Here is a 17,291-nt window from a genome sequence, read left to right on the forward strand (position 1 = left end):
CCCCATTGCCTAGTACAGTGCTTGGTCACATAAGTACTTAATAAATGCTTGTTGATAGTGATTAATTGCCTTTACTTCCTCACTACTTACTAATTTCTCAACTCCTTATGGTCAGGTTTCTTGTAAAACCATTCAGATGCAACTTTTTTCCCAGGTTACTGAAGATCTTTTCACTGTTAAATCCAATGGTGCTTTCATAGTGCTTATTCTCCTTGACCTTTCTGCTGCTTTTGACACTTGATTTTTCCCCCTTCCCTGAATACTCTTCTCCTCCCTTGACTTGTGACACTACTCTCTCCTGATGTCTTCCTATGTATCTGACTGGTATTTTTCAGTCTCCTCTGTTGCTTCACCATCCATATCCTGTACCTTTATCATGGATGTCCCTCAAGACCTGAGTCCTTTTCTCTCTCTCTCTCCAGTCTCTCTCTTGGTGCTCTCACCTACTCCCATGGGTTAGATAATCATGTCTATGCAGATGATTCCTAGATCTATATATCCAACTCTAATCTTTCCCCTGAATTTCAGTCCCTTATTATCAAGTGCCTACTTGGATAAAAGCATACCAATGCATAGTTATATTTGCAGATGATGCAAATCTGAGAGGGATAACTAAACATATTAAAGACAGTATTCAAAAATGTCTTGAAAGGCTAGAACATTAGGCTGAATTGAATCAGATAAAATTTAATAGAATTAAATAAATATAAGTTTTGGTGGAACTAGGAGGAATGGATAGTAGTTGAACAGAGACAAATTTAGGTTTGATATCAGGAGAGACTTCCCAACAACTAGTCAAACAGCATCTTGCTAAATTCAACGAGTACAAGTAACTAGACCCAGACAAACTACAACTCAGGGTACTGAAATATTTGGCAAATCAGTCAACGTGCCTGACCCTTTGCTTAGAATTGTGATTGCTAAGCCACTGTCAGTAATCAGCCAAATGTTGGAGAATGGAAGAAGTGCTACAGGAGAGGTATCAAGCCTGCTCCAGATTAAAATGTAATTGGACAATGTTTAACAAATTAAAATACAATAGAACATGGATAATATTAATTTGAGGTTTTCAAGTCAGTATGCAACAGCCAGTAAAGATCCTCTTGTTTGAGTTTGACACTCCTGTGTGTCAGGACTAGAGCAGGACAAGAATCCCAATTTTCAAAATACTGAAGAGGGTGAAATCTTCAAACTATAGAACAGTGACTTTGACTTAAGTCCTTTGAAATTCTGCACCACATTATTAAGAGGATAGTTTGTGAGCATTTAGAAAGGGAAGCAGTGACCATGAGAAACCAGCACAGCTTCATCAATGGCAGGTCACACCAGGGTAGCCTTTTGTGGGAAGTTCCCAGCCTAGGGTCCTCGAGAGCCTAGGGACAATCACATCCACCATCAACTCTATGAAACTAGGAGTCAAATAAAGTGAGGAGCCAAACAGAAAGGAAAAGAAATGGATCAGTCCAAGGGAGAACGCTCCAACCAGTAGCAGCTTCAACTTTTTAGAGTGCAGTTTGGGTTTTCAAAGCTTTTCAGGCTCTCTTTTTTTAAAATTTTTTTAGGCAATTGGGGTTAAGTGACTTGCCCAGGGTCACACAGCTAATAAGTGTCAAGTGTTTGGTCTGAGGCCAGATTTGAACTCAAGTCCTCCTGACTTCAGGGCCGGTGGCCACCTACCTGCCCCTCAGGCTTTCTTAGTACTAGTACACAGCCATTCAACAGCATTGAGTAGTAGAAATCAGGGAAAGTGTGAAAGCCCAGGGAGCCACAGGAATTGATAAAGATCAGTTTTGTTTTCTGTGGTTAGTTTCTAAGATAGAAGAGACCTCCTTCAAGATAGAATCAGTCTTACTCTCCTGTTGTTGCTAATAAAGAGTTGAATAAAGCACAGCCTGAGAGCAGACACAACCCCTTATGTTTCTTTAGTCTTGGAAGTTTTTTTTTTTTAATTGGGGGAGGGAGATGTTTTCCCAAAACTCACAGTATTTGTTTTCCTAGGAGGGTAGATTAGAGAAGGGATGTAGTCATAGTAGCCTTAGATTTCAGCAAAGCTCTTGACAAGATCTTTCATGCTGGATTTGTAGATAGGATAGAAAGCTATGGGTTAGATCACTGGTTCTCAATTTTATTGTTTTCATGACCCCTTTACACTTTTTATTGAGGACCCCACCACCACGACCACCATCACAGAGCTTTTGTTGATGTGGGTTATATCCAGGGATGTGCTGGAGGCAGCTTAAACTGACTTGAGAAAGCTGAGCATTTATACCTCAGAAAACATTACAAATCGGGGCTTGATTTATTGTTTGTTGATTGTCTAGACTTAAGAGAGTGATGGAGAAAATGGCAATAATGCATATTAAACTTAGAAGTATATAGTGCACACGGTTTTTTTTTTTTCCCTGAGAGGTGGTTGTTAAACACTTACCAGCACACTTGGTAATATCTATTGCTATTTACCTAGTTAGAAATTAAAATTTCATAGTATTATAAAAATAGTTTTTATCTTGTGGACCTCATGAAAGGGTCTGAAGCTCCCTTCCCCCCCTGCCCCCCACCCGGGATTCCCAGACCACACTTTGAGAACCGTTGGGTTATATGATTAAGTAAACCTGAATGACCAGATCCAAAGAGAAATTATTAATGGGTTGATGTCAGTTTGGAGGATTATCTCCAATGGTGTGCCTCAGGGCTCTGCCCTTGGCTCTATGCCATAAGCTTTATCAGTGACTCAGATGAGGGCAAAGCATGCATGTTGGATTTGCAGATTACATGAAGCTTAGAGAGATAGCTAACATACAGTCTAAATCAAAAAAGGTTTCAACAATCTAGAATGATAAAACAAATAAGAAAAAAAGGTATGAGGAACAAATGTAACATTTTACACCAGCTAAAACAAGCAACTTCAAAAATTATTGAATGGGAGAGGTATTTAGTAGACCGCAAGCTCAATATGAAGTCAGTAGTATGACATGGCAGCCAGCAGAGTGACTGCTATCTTAAGTTCATTAGAAGAGGGCTGGTGTCCAGAACAAGAGAAGTAATATTTCTGCTCTACTTGGTCCTTGTTAGGACATCTATATGAGCAACTGGGTTCATTTGTAGACATCACATTATAAGGGTGACAAGGGTTTTGCCATGCCAGTGAAAATGCTGACAGAGATAGCCAGATTCTGCCATTCTCCCAATTTTAATAACTCCTTCCTGAGGCTCACTGAATGGAAAGGGGAACATAAAGAGATGAGTGGGTTTGTTACCAGCTTCAGAGGAAGACAAGGAAAGGTGAGAATCCTTTAGCTACTTATATCCTAGGATTGGGAAAAGGTGATGCAAAGCACTCACCCTAACCCAGTCTGGGGTCTCCTACGTGGGTGAGATAAAAAAAAAATCTGCTATACTACTGCCAGATTTGCACTTTTCAGTGGCATTCAGGCAAGGTGGTAAGGCATATAAGAAGACATATCTAATAACAGCTGGTGGTGGGGCCAGGGATCCTGGTCTTTGCAGTCTGACTATGAAAGGCTTATGCAAAGCACTTTGCAAACCTTAACATGCTATACAAATGTGAGATCAACATCATCATCATTATAAAAGAGCACTAACCTAGCCTCCTGAAGGCAGACTTCCTGGGGGAACTGATTCTGAAAAAAGCACTAACAATACCCCTCCAAGCATCCTCCCTGGGTACTCTAATGCTCAAACAGCGGTTGGCCTTTTACAGAAGCAGCTGGCAAGAAGTGCAGAGCCCTAACCAATGGGACTGACATGGCTATCTCCAGAGTTTTCCAGTGGTAACACAAGGATACCCTTGAGGATCCTTGGAGTTTCTTAGGGAAACATAAGAATTTGCAGGGTAGAATGGTGGGGGGATTATTTCCTCTTTTTAAAAAAGGGACTAAGAATGGTTTTATCCTATAGATTTTCCTCTTCATCGTGTTTTACTCTGCTTTATTATATGCTTTTACATTACTGCTTAGCAATTTGCCCCTCCGAATTGAGTCTGCCCTAGAGGGTATCTTGAAGCAAATATAATTCCTCCTACACTGAACTATTATGTGAGGACCCCAGGTGGAGTAAGACCCCTGTTACATTAGAAAAGACAAACTAGTTGGAACATGTCCAGAAGAGGGTGACTAGCTGTGTTAGGGCCTACTCTGTTCCTAGTCAACTGCCTACTGTCTATCTCATAGAGGTAAGATAGCCCAAAATATAAAGTACTGAACAAAAGGCTCTACATGGATTTTCATCTGTTCACTGTACCTGTGGCTTGCTTTGTAGAGTCTAGAGATTGGTTTAGGAGAGTTGAGTCAGAAATTTGGGTTGTGAATAACCAGATTTTGGCACTGTTGTTCCTTGAGTGTGAACTCCTGACCACCTGGGCAGAGCAGGGGAGACCTCCTAGAAGCTCAGCCAAGGACATGAAGAAGAGGCTGTTTGAGGACACGCCCCCAAATCAGCCATGGAATGGCTCAGATTCTCTCCTCCCTTTCCTTAACCCTCCCTTCGGCCCTTCACCTGACTGTAACATTCAAAGGACCCAGAATGCAGATCTGAGAATGGAGGTAACGGATAACACCTTGTTTCCAATTAGCCACCACCTTGAAGCCCTTGAAAAGTTGGAAAGCCATCATTGGAGCTGTCACTCAATTGGTGGTGACTCAAATCTAGAAGACTTGGAAGCCTTTTACATCCCTCTCTAGTAACCAGTGTAAAGAATAGCCCTGAATAAATCTTGTTTGGACACATAATTATGGTGCCAGTGTTTTTCTTCTTTTCTTCTCCCTAGCAGAGATGCTCATTTGCTACTTAATCACTTTAGTTGGAGAGGCTTTTGACATCAAATGTAGGAACTAAAATGGACGGGAGAAATTGACTAAGTTTCTCATTCCAAACTCTGAGGACTCACATAAATAACCCTCCTTCAAATGGCTGCACTGAGTCACCCTACTTTACCAGGAAGATGAGAGAATTAGAGAACGTCCTCTAGGAAGACATGTTGAAGGACCTGGGGAAATTTAGTGTGAAGAGCAGAAAACATTGATAATTATTGTTAACTGTAAGCCTGGGGCCCCCTTAATATGTCTCCTGAAAATTACGCCCAGAGTCAAGATACTCTTTGGATCAGTATCTATTCAAAAGTTCTGGCTCAAAACTTCCATTCAGTGTATCCTTTAGCAGACCAAATCAGATTTGATGCAAGAAATTAGTAAAAAAAGAAAAAAGAAAAAAGAAAAACACCTAATAAAAAACCCTTCCCTCCTCTTCTCCCCAGCATACACTAGGGGCATACTATCTCTCAGAATCTCATATAACTAGTGGGAAAAGGAACCCCGTAGGTCCGACAAATGATACTCCTAGGGTTGTGTGCCAGGTGGAATTTCTCTGCCTCTGAAGTTGCCACTGGAAGCTTCCACAATGGTTCTGATGTCATCTGCTGGACTGCTTCCTCCACTAGGTTGCCATCTGCTACTTCTCCAATGAGCTGCTATTACCATCTGCGGCTTCACTGCTGAATTATTGTTAGGCTGCTGCTTTACTTAATTGCAGCTGATAGCTCATTCCCACTCAGGAAGGTTGTTTTTGTTTTTGTTGTGAGATAGCCTATAACTTCAGTTCTTTTGTGAGTCAAGTCCATAGCCATAGCCAGCCAGCACACTGAGTTATTTCCACCTTGGAAGCTAATGCCAAAGCCAAGTAAAATTACTCTTGGAGTTTTACTTAGCCATACCAGAGTGGCTGAGTGGAGTCAGATTTAAGCTCAACGTAAGGAAAGACATCCAAAGAATCATAGCTCTCCAGAGATGGAAGGAATTTTGTCAGGAAGTAATGTGTTCAAGGGTAGCTAGGTGGCATGGTGGATAGAACGCCAGGCCTGGAGTCAGGAAGACTTATCTTAATGAGTTCAAACCCAGCGTCAGACACTTATTAGCTGTGTGATCCTGGGCAAGTCACTTGACCCTGTTTGCCTCAGTTCCTCATCTGTAAAATGAGCTAAAGAAGGAAACAGCAAACCACTCAGGTATCTTTTCCAAGAAAACCCCAAAATTAGGCCACAAAGAGTTGGGACATGACTCAAAAAATGACTCAATGAACACAGTGTGTTCACCCTCATTGGAGAAAATAACATTAGCACTTTAAAGTTTGTAGAACACTTTACATTTATTGTCTTCTTTGATTCACATGACAACCCTGGAAAATAAAGTGCTATTGCTATCTCAATTTTACAGATGAGGAAACTAGCTGTCAGAGGTTAAGTAAATTGTGCAGGGTTACACAGGTCATGTCAGAGGCTGGATTTGAACTCAGGTCTCATGTGCCACCTAGCTGCCCTTCAAACAGAGCCTGCATAATCAATTGTTTTGGATATTATAGAAGGGATAGAGCAGCTAGGTGGCACAGTGGATGGAGTGCCAGGCCTGGAGTCAGGAAGACTCCTTTCCAAGTTCAAATCTGGCCTCAAACACTCCCTAGCTAGGTGGCCCTAGGAAAATCACTTAACTCTGCCTCACTTTCCTCATCTGTAAAATAAGCCAGAGAAATGACAAACTAGTATCTTTGCCAAGAAAACCCCCAATGGGGTTACAAAAAATCAGACACAACTGGAAAGCTACTCAACAAGCAGGGATCTTTGGTCAGGGACAGGTGGGGCTACACGGCTTCTGAGGTTACTTCTAGTTCTTAGATTTTCCCTGATTTCCACAGTTGAAAGTGATTGTTCTCTCAAATTTTCCTAGAGTTCTTTGGATTTTTCTTCTCGTTTTACCAGCTTATCTGTGCATATGTCAAAGAATTCCATAGTCTGGGAGTTGGGAGGGACCTCAGTGATTCCCTAGTCCAACCCACATCTAGCTCAGTGCCTGGCATACAGGTGGTGTTTCGTGTTTGTTGACTGATTATACTTCAACGGGAGTCCCTTCTACAACATCTCCAACAAGTACTCGTGTAGCCTCCGCTGGAAGACCCCTAATGAAAGAAAAGTCTTATTTCTCCCTTAATAGGGGGATACTGTAAGCTCCCTGAGGTCAAGAAGTGTGGTTTTTTCTTTTAGGCACTTAACAAGTATCTGTGCAAATGAGTTGAATGTTTATTCTCCTTTCCCTTGTAAGTTAACCCTAGAAAATGCACTCATGTAGCCTGTAGGATGTAGCGATGGGCAGAAGGGAAGAAAGGAACAGCTGCTAGAATTAGATGTCCAATCACAGTGGCAGCAGAAGCCAAAGGGAGGTCATCGGGAATTGTGGAGGCTTTTTTTCTGATCCCAGAGATCAAAACAGGTTCAAGGCCTAGGAAGATCTAGGAAATTTGCTGGCTTTGGGTTGGGGCTCAAGTATCAAATTGAAAACAACAAAACACTTATTTAGGACCTACTTTGGAAACGTTCTGTGCTAAGTGATACAGATACAAACACAAAACCAAAATGGGTCCCTGCCCATCAGAAAATTACATTCTATTGCTGTGACATGGTATGAGTGCAGACAGACACAGAAGAGAAAGAAGAGAAGAGAAAGTTCATTAACCAATGGTTTGTGGGGTGTAAATCCAGAGGCTTTGTGAAGGAGGTGGCACCTTTAAAAAACATAAGGATTCTAAGAAGTGGAGGTAAGAAGGAAGAACATTTCAGGAATGAAGGAAAGCTTTGTACAAAGGCAGGGAGGTGAGAAATAGCATGCCAAGTTCAAAGAACATCTAGTAGTCCAGTTGAACTGTAACATAAAATATGTGAAGAGCAGTGATTTGCAAATAAGGTTGAAAAGGCAGGCCAGAACTTGTAACAATACTTGGTGGTAATGTGAAAATGAGGGTACTTTCCCTTTAAATTCTATGAAATATTATCCAGTTTGTACTGGAAAAGTGTTAACTCAGATTGAAGACCTACTTTTTCCCGAATTGGGAAGGTAAACTAAGGGAACATTAGGGCTATTTTTACCTAAGGTAAGGCACCTGGGTACTTTAGAGAGCAGTGCAAACCGGGGGTGGTGTGTTTGGGGTGTAGGGAGGGGTGGGGAAGGAGTAGGAGATGGGGAGGGAAGAAGGATGCAAAGGTCTACTGGGGCTTAGTTTTTAACAAAGGAGCTAAGATCCTTGGAAGTTAACTGAAGGTCACAGAAACCTGAGGCCCAGGGCTGGAGGGTAATGAGAGTTGCCTTCCAGGCTTTGAAGGCCTGCCATGTGGAAGAGCAATTGGACTAGAATTAGAAGCAGTGGAGGCTCACAAGAAAGTTTCATTTCAAAAGAAGCAAAAAACAATTAGAGCTTTCCAGAAGGGGAATAGGCTGCCTTGGGAGTCCCCATCCCTAGAGATGTCCAAGATGGGGCTGGATGATCATTTGTTGGGGATGCTGTAGTAGCAACTCTCATTCAGGGACAGAGTGGACAAGTGACCTTGGTTCCAAAATTCCTTCTGGCTGAGATACACCTCACAGCACCAGCTGAGCAGAGGGGATGTGCTAAAGCCCAACAGAGTCAAGGAGAAAGGGCAAGGTAAGCCCTGAGCAAAAGGGGAAAGGGAAAGCTTGAACTATGGGGCTCCTAAAGGGAGACTGGGAGGAAAGTCATCGAGAGCTTGGTGGTCCCAAGTGGCAAGCAGCAATGTTAACAGTCCTTCGTAGGCAGGCAGTCTGTCCTAGGCACCTATCTACCTCTAAGCTATTAGAAAAGGCAGTGTTTGGCACAGTATCTGGCACACGGTAGGTACCTGATAAATGTTTACTGACTGATGGATAAATCCCTAGGCCTCAAGAGTAAGAGGCTCGAGGGAGAGGAATATTGCCAATGTTATGTTTCTATTTGATTAATCTCTCCAACATGATGCCACGTCACCTTTTATGTAACATTCTTATATGCATGCTAATTCAATTAAAAAGGTTAACTTGGTTGTACCACCTCCATCTCCCTCACACATATAATACTCTATGCTCTCCAACCTCCTGGCCTTTTGTGTGTCTGCAATGTCACCGTGGCTGCATAAAAAGAACCTTCTATTTGCAAAAATGAGACTTATACTCACGTTCTGCCTCCATCGTTTAATTACCTGTGTGACCTGATGTATATCCTTTAACCTCCCAGGACATCAGTTTCTTTGTAAAATGAGGGGCTTCGACTAGAAATGCCATCTAGTGTTCCTTCTCTAAATCTATGATTATTTCTCCCATTCTTAGAATTCTTTCAAGTTCAAATCAAATGCCTTGCACTCCAGGAAACCTTCCTTGATCTCCCCAAGTTGGTAACATCCTCCCTCCACTACCTTACATAGTACTTTGTTTGTACTTACTTCTCTGGTGCACCTATCATGCAATATCCTCTACTGTAGTCAGTTCCTTTTGGGAACTCCCTACTCTCTCCATCTCATTAATTCCCTCAGCTTCAACTACCTTCTCTTTGTATGGGACTCCCAAATCTCCAGCCCTGGTTTCTCTTTCTGAGCTCCAGCTGGGCACCTCTGACTGCCTCCAGGACATGTGCCATTGATGTCCCACCAGGCCCTCACTCTCAGAAAGTTCCAAATTGAACTACCAGGATTTGGTACTAGGAGGGACCTGAGACACATCTAGTTCAACTCTCATTTTACAGACAAGGAAACTAAGGCCCAGTGACTGACATGCCCAAGGTTACACAATTAGAAAGTAACAGAGCTGGAATTCAAAACTAATGATCTTCTCCACCAAACCTTCACCTTGTTTTGATTTTACAGCTCTGGGTAGGTCCACCATTCATACAAATTTTCTATGTCCTAATCCTAAGCATATCACAGACTTTTCTTTCCTTTCTCCACCTCCTGCCCCCCCCCCCCCAAAAGAATTCTCACAGATCAGATCCTGCTGATTCCACCTCTGCCTTCCTTGGCATCGATGACTATGATGGACCCTTCCCCTATCTTGCTAAGGAACTAGTACATAATGGTGCCTGCAATAACTGTTGCCAGTCCAAGCGGGTATACTAACCTTGGAAGACCATGTGTGTATATGTGTGCATTTTGCTTCATTAATTGTAAAACAAGGGGGATTGTTTAGCTCCTGGGACCTCCAACTGTGTAGTGTCCAATAATCAGACTGTGTCCTTTAGCATGCTTCTCTTTGGGTTCGTGTAGCATGTCCTAGAGGAAACTAGCTTCATTTTCTGGGATCCTAATGGAGGTCTCCACTGCTCTGGGTCTGTGGAGGGCAAGAGGAAATTAGGGACTGCTTTGAGAAGGTCAGGTTCCTAGGGATGGTCAGTGATGAGAACTGGCCCAAGATTGGTCTGGCTGGACTTATGTTTGGTTCCTGTTACTAATAAAAAGTAGGATCTACTAGGGAAGATACCAAGTCCCTTCCATTCTCCACTGACCTGGGAAATCAATAGCTTACCTAGCTGGATTGGGGAAGACAGTGATGCTTAGGGATTCTATCCAGAGTGGGGACACTGACTCCAAGAGTATAGACACCCCAACTGGATCAAAGATCCTAAAGTTGGGACTTCAGGGATCATTCTACACCTGGGACTGTGACACTGAGTGTGGGGTGGTTTGGCAAACATGCCACACCTCAACCTGAAAGACATTGACCCTTGAGGGGCAGATGCCTTGACCAGATAGATGGAATATGCTGAGCACAGAAGAATGGATGTCCTGTTCTGGGGGGGGGGGGGGGGAACGACACCAAAAAAAAGAAAAAACCCCCCCACTAAAAGATGAACATCCTTTCCTGAGGCAGAACACTACCCCTAGGAGGAAAGATGCCTCTACCAGAGGCCCAACATCAGTATCCCTGGTGGAAGAAATACTCTGGCCCCATCCAGAGTGGGAGTCTGGTAGCATTGCTATGGTTATGGAGCTGCATGTAGTGTCTCAAAATAGAACGTTGTATAGGTCATAGTGGACCCTACCAGATTCCAGTGGCTCACTGTTGGGAGATCAGTCCTAGGAGATGGGGGCAGAGTTACAGCTGATGACATTTCCCAGACTGACTGTAAAGCCCTCCAGGCTCTCCAAATCTCCAAGAACAATGGGTCCTGCCTCTTTCCGGAAACTAGGCGGGGCTTGCCCCAGGTTTGGCTCTGGTTTTCTCTGGTTTTGGGTATAGCCCTGGGATCCCTATCAACTGCCGTGACGGTTGAACTTCTTTGGAAGGCAGTCCTGGGTGGAAGAACAGGGCAGGTACATGGCTCATCAGTTTCAGGCTCTAGCTCCACTGGGTCACCCAGTCTTTTAATCACCACACAAAGAACCTTTAAGTGGTAGTGCCATGTGGACATTGGGAAGGGAGAGAAGCATCACAAGACCAAGATGTCTAGGACTTTAGGACTGGGGTGGGTGGGTGAGGAGGAGGAATTATTCTCCTCTCCTATTCCTCCACTATCTTCCTGGAGGGAGCCCTGAACAATAGTAGAAACTGAGAGAATTCAAAAGGCTTGGACAGAGCGCTTCTAATAAAAGTATAGTCCCTCTTGTCCATCCTGGGGTACAGGGCAGAGCTAGGATCCCATTTCATCTAACTCTGGGAAACAAAACCCTTTCAGTTGCCCTTGGCTGTTAACCTCCCCCCTTTAGCTCTCTGGGCAAGACAATGGGGCATTGAATTAGGTTCCCTAGAAAGGGCCCCTTGTTCTTAGACCTTCCCCTCACCCCAGGACCATCTAGAGCCTGTCCTGCCCTTGTACCTCATTTTCCTGCTTTGTCCCCAGTACTATCCCCAGCCTGGCCCTTGTACCTCTTCCTCTTTCCCCTTGCTACTGTCTTGCTTTTCCTGATCTTCCTCTGGGGTTCTTCTGTCTGACTCCCTTAACCCAGTTCCACGGCCCTTAAGGGCTAGGTAGAAGAGCATGCAGTAGGTGTATGGAAACCATAACTGCTTGGGTCCAGAAAACTGCCCTGGTGTGGCAGGGATTGATTTCACTTCTTTACATTCTCCAAACCTTCCCTCAGAAACCAGAAATGAAAACCAACAGGCAAGCGTAGAGAGTGAAAGATGGATAGAATTGTGCAAGAGTGGGAGGGACAGGCTTGGGGACAAAGGGGAGAGGCCTAAGTGACTCATAAGGGGCAGTCCCTGCCCAGGTCCCACCTTCCCTCCCTCCATATAGCTGTGTTTGTACCCAGCGTGTTATTGCTCCTTCTACCCTTCATTGGATGCAGCCATGGCTCCCAGCTCCCGGTGAGGTCATGGGACACTGGGTCTAAGGCTTGGAGGAAAGGAGGGTTTCTGGGTCTGGGATATGTATGGCAGGTTGGGGGTGGGGGATGCTGACTTCTGAACTAGGGCCCAGGCCCTAATCCTGAGGCATGGACCTTTGGAGAGTCCATCTGGGATGGAAGTCAGGACATGTGCAGCCCCTGAGCCACCTGACTCTCCCAGGTAACTTCCCCTCACTCCAATCTTAGGTTCTTGCTACCTGTCTCTTTGCTGATCTTATTTCTGGCTCTAGTGGCTGCAGGTGAGATTCACTCCCCTTTCCCTTGTCCATCCTAGGAATTTAGGGGTGGGGAAAGGGCAGTTGTGGGGAATGGTGTCAGACTGCACAGTGCCATTCCACTCCATGGGATCATGGGAAGGGAAGATCCCTACCAAATCACTTGATTTCCACTATTCAGACCCTCTATGAAGGTAGGGCATTGGGATGGGTTGGCCTGAGACCTTTACCCTATCCCTTCCTTCTGACCCCATTTCCCCAGCCTTGGAGGTTCCAATCTCCCCTCATTATGCCCCTTTGAATTTTCTCTCCACAAGCGGAAGATCCGTTGTCAAACAAGCGTACTCTGCAGACGGAGGATGAAAACGAGGGAAATGGTTTAGAGTCTGAGTCCCTAGACAACCCTGATTCTGACTCAAGCCAGAATTTTGCTGGCGAGGACGCAGGCAGTGAGGAGACAGCTGGTGAGATCCTCCAGGCAGAGCATCAAAGCAATGACCCCATAACTGATGGGGCTGGGATATGTGGGATGAGGCAGTTTTGACCTAATGATGCCTTTTACCCTTCCTTCTCCACCCACCCCACCCCCTTGCCCTTTGTAGACATGGAAGATGAAGCAGAGGAGAATGAGGAAGATGAATCTCCCTTTCAGAAGGCCCAAGGTAAGCTCAGCACTTTCCACCTAGACCCTAGGGGAAGGAAATGTGTGTATGTGTGTGCAGGCACAGCGTACACAGTGTCAAGAAACGTTACCAAGGTATATCACACAGGAAGGGGAAAGCCAGAAAAATTAACAAATTTTAGGTCCTCAAAGGACTGATGGAACCGTGGGTCTTTAACTTAGAGGATCAGGGCTGGGACATCACTGCCATCAAGGGTCTGAAGGATTTCCATGGGCAAGAGGGGATTAGATTTGCCTAGTAAGGCTAGAAGGCAAGGATTCCCTCTTGAGAGAGGTAGGTTTTCATGGTAAGGATAAATGACCAGAAATATTGTTGGAGGGGATTTTCATTCAGGTCTAGTTTGCATGACTTCTGCACTCCCTTCCTGGTAATGGGCCATCTGGGTGTGGGTGTGATAACACTGGGGGTAAGCCAGCCCCCAATCGAAAAGCCATGCTGGAAGAATTCAAGGAGGTAACTCCCATATGTCACAGAATATTCCTCAGATGAATGCCTCAAAGGGAAGATCAATGAAGGGTCTGCCTCCATTCAATACTCGGCATATATAGAAACATTGGGGAAAATGGGTGAGAAGTTACTGCATTCAACTGGATGGGTAATAGATCTGCCAACACTTATTTTATCCATGCCCTCCTCATACCCCCAAAGGTGAAGAGGACCTCACCAGAAAGAGTTGGTGGTGTAGCAACATGAGACTGGGGCTTGATCCCTAGTACAAGACCTATTTCCCAAGTGAAATCTGGTTGACAGCATAGGCCTCAGGGATTGGGGGTATGTGGGCACCAAAAGGGAAGCCAGCCCAATGAGAAACTCCAGTCTGACATTCTTTTCTCTCGCCGACAGGTTTATGAAGCTGCTGCCAGAAGCCTCTGCAGAGAATCAGTCCTTGGGCCCGATATGCTGTTCCCTCTTCCTACTTTATTCCTAGGTGATAGGGAGTATTTGCCCTATCCTCTCAATAAATATATCTGAGAAAAATCTGGCCTTACTTAACGAGGACTGTGGACCAGGGGCGGGTACGTGTACTGCAGTGACGTAGAGGAAATTTTTGTCCTTCAAATTTTAATACAAATCTGAACTAAATAGAAGTCCAGTGACCCAATCACAGTTAGTAGCAGGAAGGTTGGGGGGAGCTCAGGTCAGTGTGCCTTGTATGCTAGCGTCTTTATTTGGGGAATTTCTTCATCCAAAAGGGCAGAAGGATGAAATGCAGAATAAGAGAAAGAAGTTGCAGAGATGTGGGGCAAATCCAAGTAAAACACCATGGACCTCATCCGTGAACTAGGCCGGCAAGAGAAACAGGAGAAGAAGGGAGACAAGAATGGGTCTGAGAAGAGAAGGCAGTGGGGCGTAGTGGAGCACTGACTTTGGAATCTAGAAGACCTGGCTATGAATCCCAATTCCACTTACTGATAAGCTCTGTGACCTTGGGCAGGTCACCGAGGATCGTATTTTAGAGAAGGGACTAGAAATCTAGGACAACTTTTTTGCTTTAAAGATGAGGAAACTGAGGCCTGGAATTAAGGGACTGGGCCTAAGATCACACAGCAAATTTGGAGCCCAATGACTGCAAATAACCCACTGTTATTTCTATAACATGATGCACTCTTAACCTCTCTGGGCTTGTTTTCCCACCCATTAAAAAGGGGCTGGATTAAAAAAATCTTTATGGCTGCTTCCTGTTCTCAACTGTACAACCCTGGAGGGGAGGGTCCTTGGGCACCCCTTCAAACACCTCACCTCAGGACTCGGCACCTTTCACTTGGGTATGGTCCCCCACCGAGAGGCCAGCCCCCGACTTTGGCTTCTTTCCCTTCCTGGCTTCCCTCCCCAAATACTGAAGCCATCTTAGCAGCCTCAACCCAATCTGAATTCAGTGTAACTTCCCCTGAATGCCAGGAATAACATTTCCCATGAGCTGAGAAACCACAACCATATAGCCTCTCTGTTTATAGATCTGTCTGTCTTCATATATATATATATATGTATGTATGTATGTATATATATAATATATATATATTCTCTATATAGAGGGAGAAGTATAAACTTCTCTCATGTAAAAATCCAAAATACAATTCTATCAACAATCAGCGGGGTCAGTACAAAGTGTAACTGAGAAAACCCCAAACCAACCAACAGGAGAACATACGGAGCCAGGGATGGGGAGTGGGGCAAACATAAGCTGCTACCCAGTGAAGCCACAGGAAAATGTGAGAGGTGGTGGGCAGGGTCCCACCCTGCATGCATGGTGTTGGGGTTGGGGTCCTTTCTCCTGTTGACCTCTGCTCACCTGGGGCTGCTTCCATTATACGAAGCTCTGTCCAGAACAGCCCCTTGGGCACACTCTCTCCCCTTGCTCAGGTGGGTGGCCCTTTATTTATGGCCTGGGTCCTATCTGTTGCCAGGTTCCCTCCAACAGGCTTGTCTGGCCCCAAATTAGACTTCTGACAACTTCTCTGAGCACAAACACAAGGGACAGTGCCCCTCTCCCACCCTCAGGAAGGCTGGCAAGGAAGGAGGGGGACCCTGATGCCTGGATCATCCCCCTCCCAGAGGAAGAGGGGCCTTAGGAGACGGCAGGGTCCTTGGCCTTGGTGGGCTCAGAGCCAGACAGCAGGGAGATGGTGGGGTCATCAGTGTAGTCATCCCCCTCCGAGAAGTAAGGCCCCTCCCCCAGTTCGAAGAAGATGGGCAGGTCATTCCCTGTTGTATCCAGAGTGCTGGAGTCTACCAGGAACAAGGGCTGGGCTGTGTAGTGCACCAGCTGCTTCCCTGGGTGGGCAGAGGAAGAGGGTCATGGGTGTGGCGATGAAGGGAAAACGAAGGCTTTGCAACTGGAGGTCATGGGTAGTATGGGAATCCCTTGCCCAGGCTGGTGTGATATTGGGGAGAGGGGTCACAGAGAAAGGGAACAGGTCCCAAGCTAGCCCAGAGCTGAGGAGAAACAGATCTCAGGCACTGGCGTCTGGGACCCCAGGGGCAGGAGCAGGGGATCAAGGGGATGGCAGCCCAAGGTTCAGAGTCCAGCTCACCTGAGTCTGCACCACCTGTCTCAGTCTCCAGAGGCTTTGGTTGCTCCTGGGAGGAGAGGAGGTCCTGGATCTGTAGGGGGTGGGGAGTGAGGGGCTGTGGGAAGGGGAGGGGGGCAGCTGGGTCTGGGGCCAAGGTCTTAACCTCATCTCTATCCCAACCTGGCCTGAACCACCCCATCCCATCCCACCCTACGCCACCTCACCCCACCCCATCTTTTCCCTTCCTACCCCATCCAACCTCTTCCCTTCCTGTCCCACCCCACCCCACCCCACCCCACCCCAACCGCACTGAGGGCCCTGGGGTTTTGGCAGGATCGATTGTGGGCACCCAGGATAGCTGCTAACCATTTCATCCCTCCCCAAGCTCCCAGGGGCCCTTGACTACGCACACTGGCCAGGCTGCTATCCAGGTCAGGCAGGCTCATGTCTGTCACGGACACTGAGGGGCTAAAAAGCTACCAGAGAAAAGACAGGTTGTTGAGTGGGAAGAGTAGGCTTAATAAAGAGGATGGGACAGTGACGTGGACAGGCCCAGAACACTCACATCTAGTAGGGCGCTGGTATCTACACTGAAGCCGTGGGTGGTTAGCATGGTCTGTAGGTTGTCCAGGTTGGAGTCCATGGTATCCAGGTGCTCACTAAGCTCATTTCTAACCAGGCAAAAAAAGAAGGGACTAAGGATGAAGGGCAGGACCAGACCAAAGCCAGCTCTGCTATTCAGAGCACAGGTCAAGGATGCAACACCATCCTAAGCTGGAAAGAACAGGGGGGTAGCTAATTGTGGTCCCCAGAGGACTGGGGTGTTCCTGATGTCCCGTCTGTCTCTGAGAGGAAGCATTTGGGTATATATGAGGGGATGCTCTCACCACCTCATGGCTGGGAGGGAGGTAGGGGAAGAGTCAGGGCTTACAGGCTAAGGGGCCCCAAAGAGAGGCCATTGACACAGCCTGGGACTGTGCACAGATGTGTGGGTTCGAGAAACTTAAGAGACTGGGGCATACCTGGCTGCTACTACTCCTTCCCACCCCAGGGCTCCCTCCATTTCCCCATACAGTCTGTAGATGTGTCCTGGACTTAGTTTCCTGCCTCAATTACTCTTGATGATCCCCCTCTCCACTTGGTCTCCCGGTCTCTGAGCTTTGGTTATAACCCACTACATACCCAGCAAAGTGCCCCACACATCACAGAT

At 45.9% G+C, this 17,291-nt stretch overlaps 2 protein-coding genes across 6 annotated transcripts in view; one reads left to right on the forward strand and one right to left on the reverse strand.

Annotated features, from left to right (window-relative positions):
- Nucleotides 1–6,909: 6,909 nt before the first annotated feature.
- LOC114039788 (mating-type protein A-alpha Z4-like) lies at nt 6,910–14,026 on the forward strand. 2 transcript variants are annotated; one of them, XM_027857652.1, is made up of 5 exons: nt 6,910–12,131; nt 12,359–12,411; nt 12,705–12,851; nt 12,990–13,049; nt 13,914–14,026. In XM_027857652.1, exons 1-5 carry the CDS (start codon nt 12,115–12,117, stop codon nt 13,919–13,921), a joined length of 285 nt encoding a protein of 94 aa, XP_027713453.1. In that variant the 5' UTR covers nt 6,910–12,114; the 3' UTR covers nt 13,922–14,026. The 2 variants fall into 2 exon arrangements, with proteins under 2 accessions (XP_027713453.1, XP_027713452.1); XM_027857651.1 differs by lacking the exons at nt 12,990–13,049; nt 13,914–14,026 and having other exon boundaries at nt 12,705–12,977.
- A 178-nt stretch (nt 14,027–14,204) lies between these two features.
- Nucleotides 14,205–17,291, reverse strand: part of HSF1 (heat shock transcription factor 1) — a 60,283-nt gene continuing 57,196 nt past the window's right edge. For 2 of the 4 annotated variants that reach the window (XM_027857646.1, XM_027857648.1), the window contains 4 exons: nt 16,647–16,752; nt 16,492–16,557; nt 16,103–16,196; nt 14,205–15,842 (listed from right to left, as the gene is read on the reverse strand). In XM_027857646.1, coding sequence (XP_027713447.1) covers nt 15,637–15,842; nt 16,103–16,196; nt 16,492–16,557; nt 16,647–16,752 — 472 coding nt within the window. In that variant the 3' untranslated portion in view covers nt 14,205–15,636. The remainder of the gene's footprint in view (nt 15,843–16,102; nt 16,197–16,491; nt 16,558–16,646; nt 16,753–17,291) is intronic. The other 2 variants (XM_027857647.1, XM_027857650.1) reach the window with 1 other exon arrangement.

Source organism: Vombatus ursinus, unplaced genomic scaffold (assembly GCF_900497805.2).
Source record: "Vombatus ursinus unplaced genomic scaffold, bare-nosed wombat genome assembly UNPS02012319.1, whole genome shotgun sequence".
Taxonomy (NCBI): domain Eukaryota; kingdom Metazoa; phylum Chordata; class Mammalia; order Diprotodontia; family Vombatidae; genus Vombatus; species Vombatus ursinus.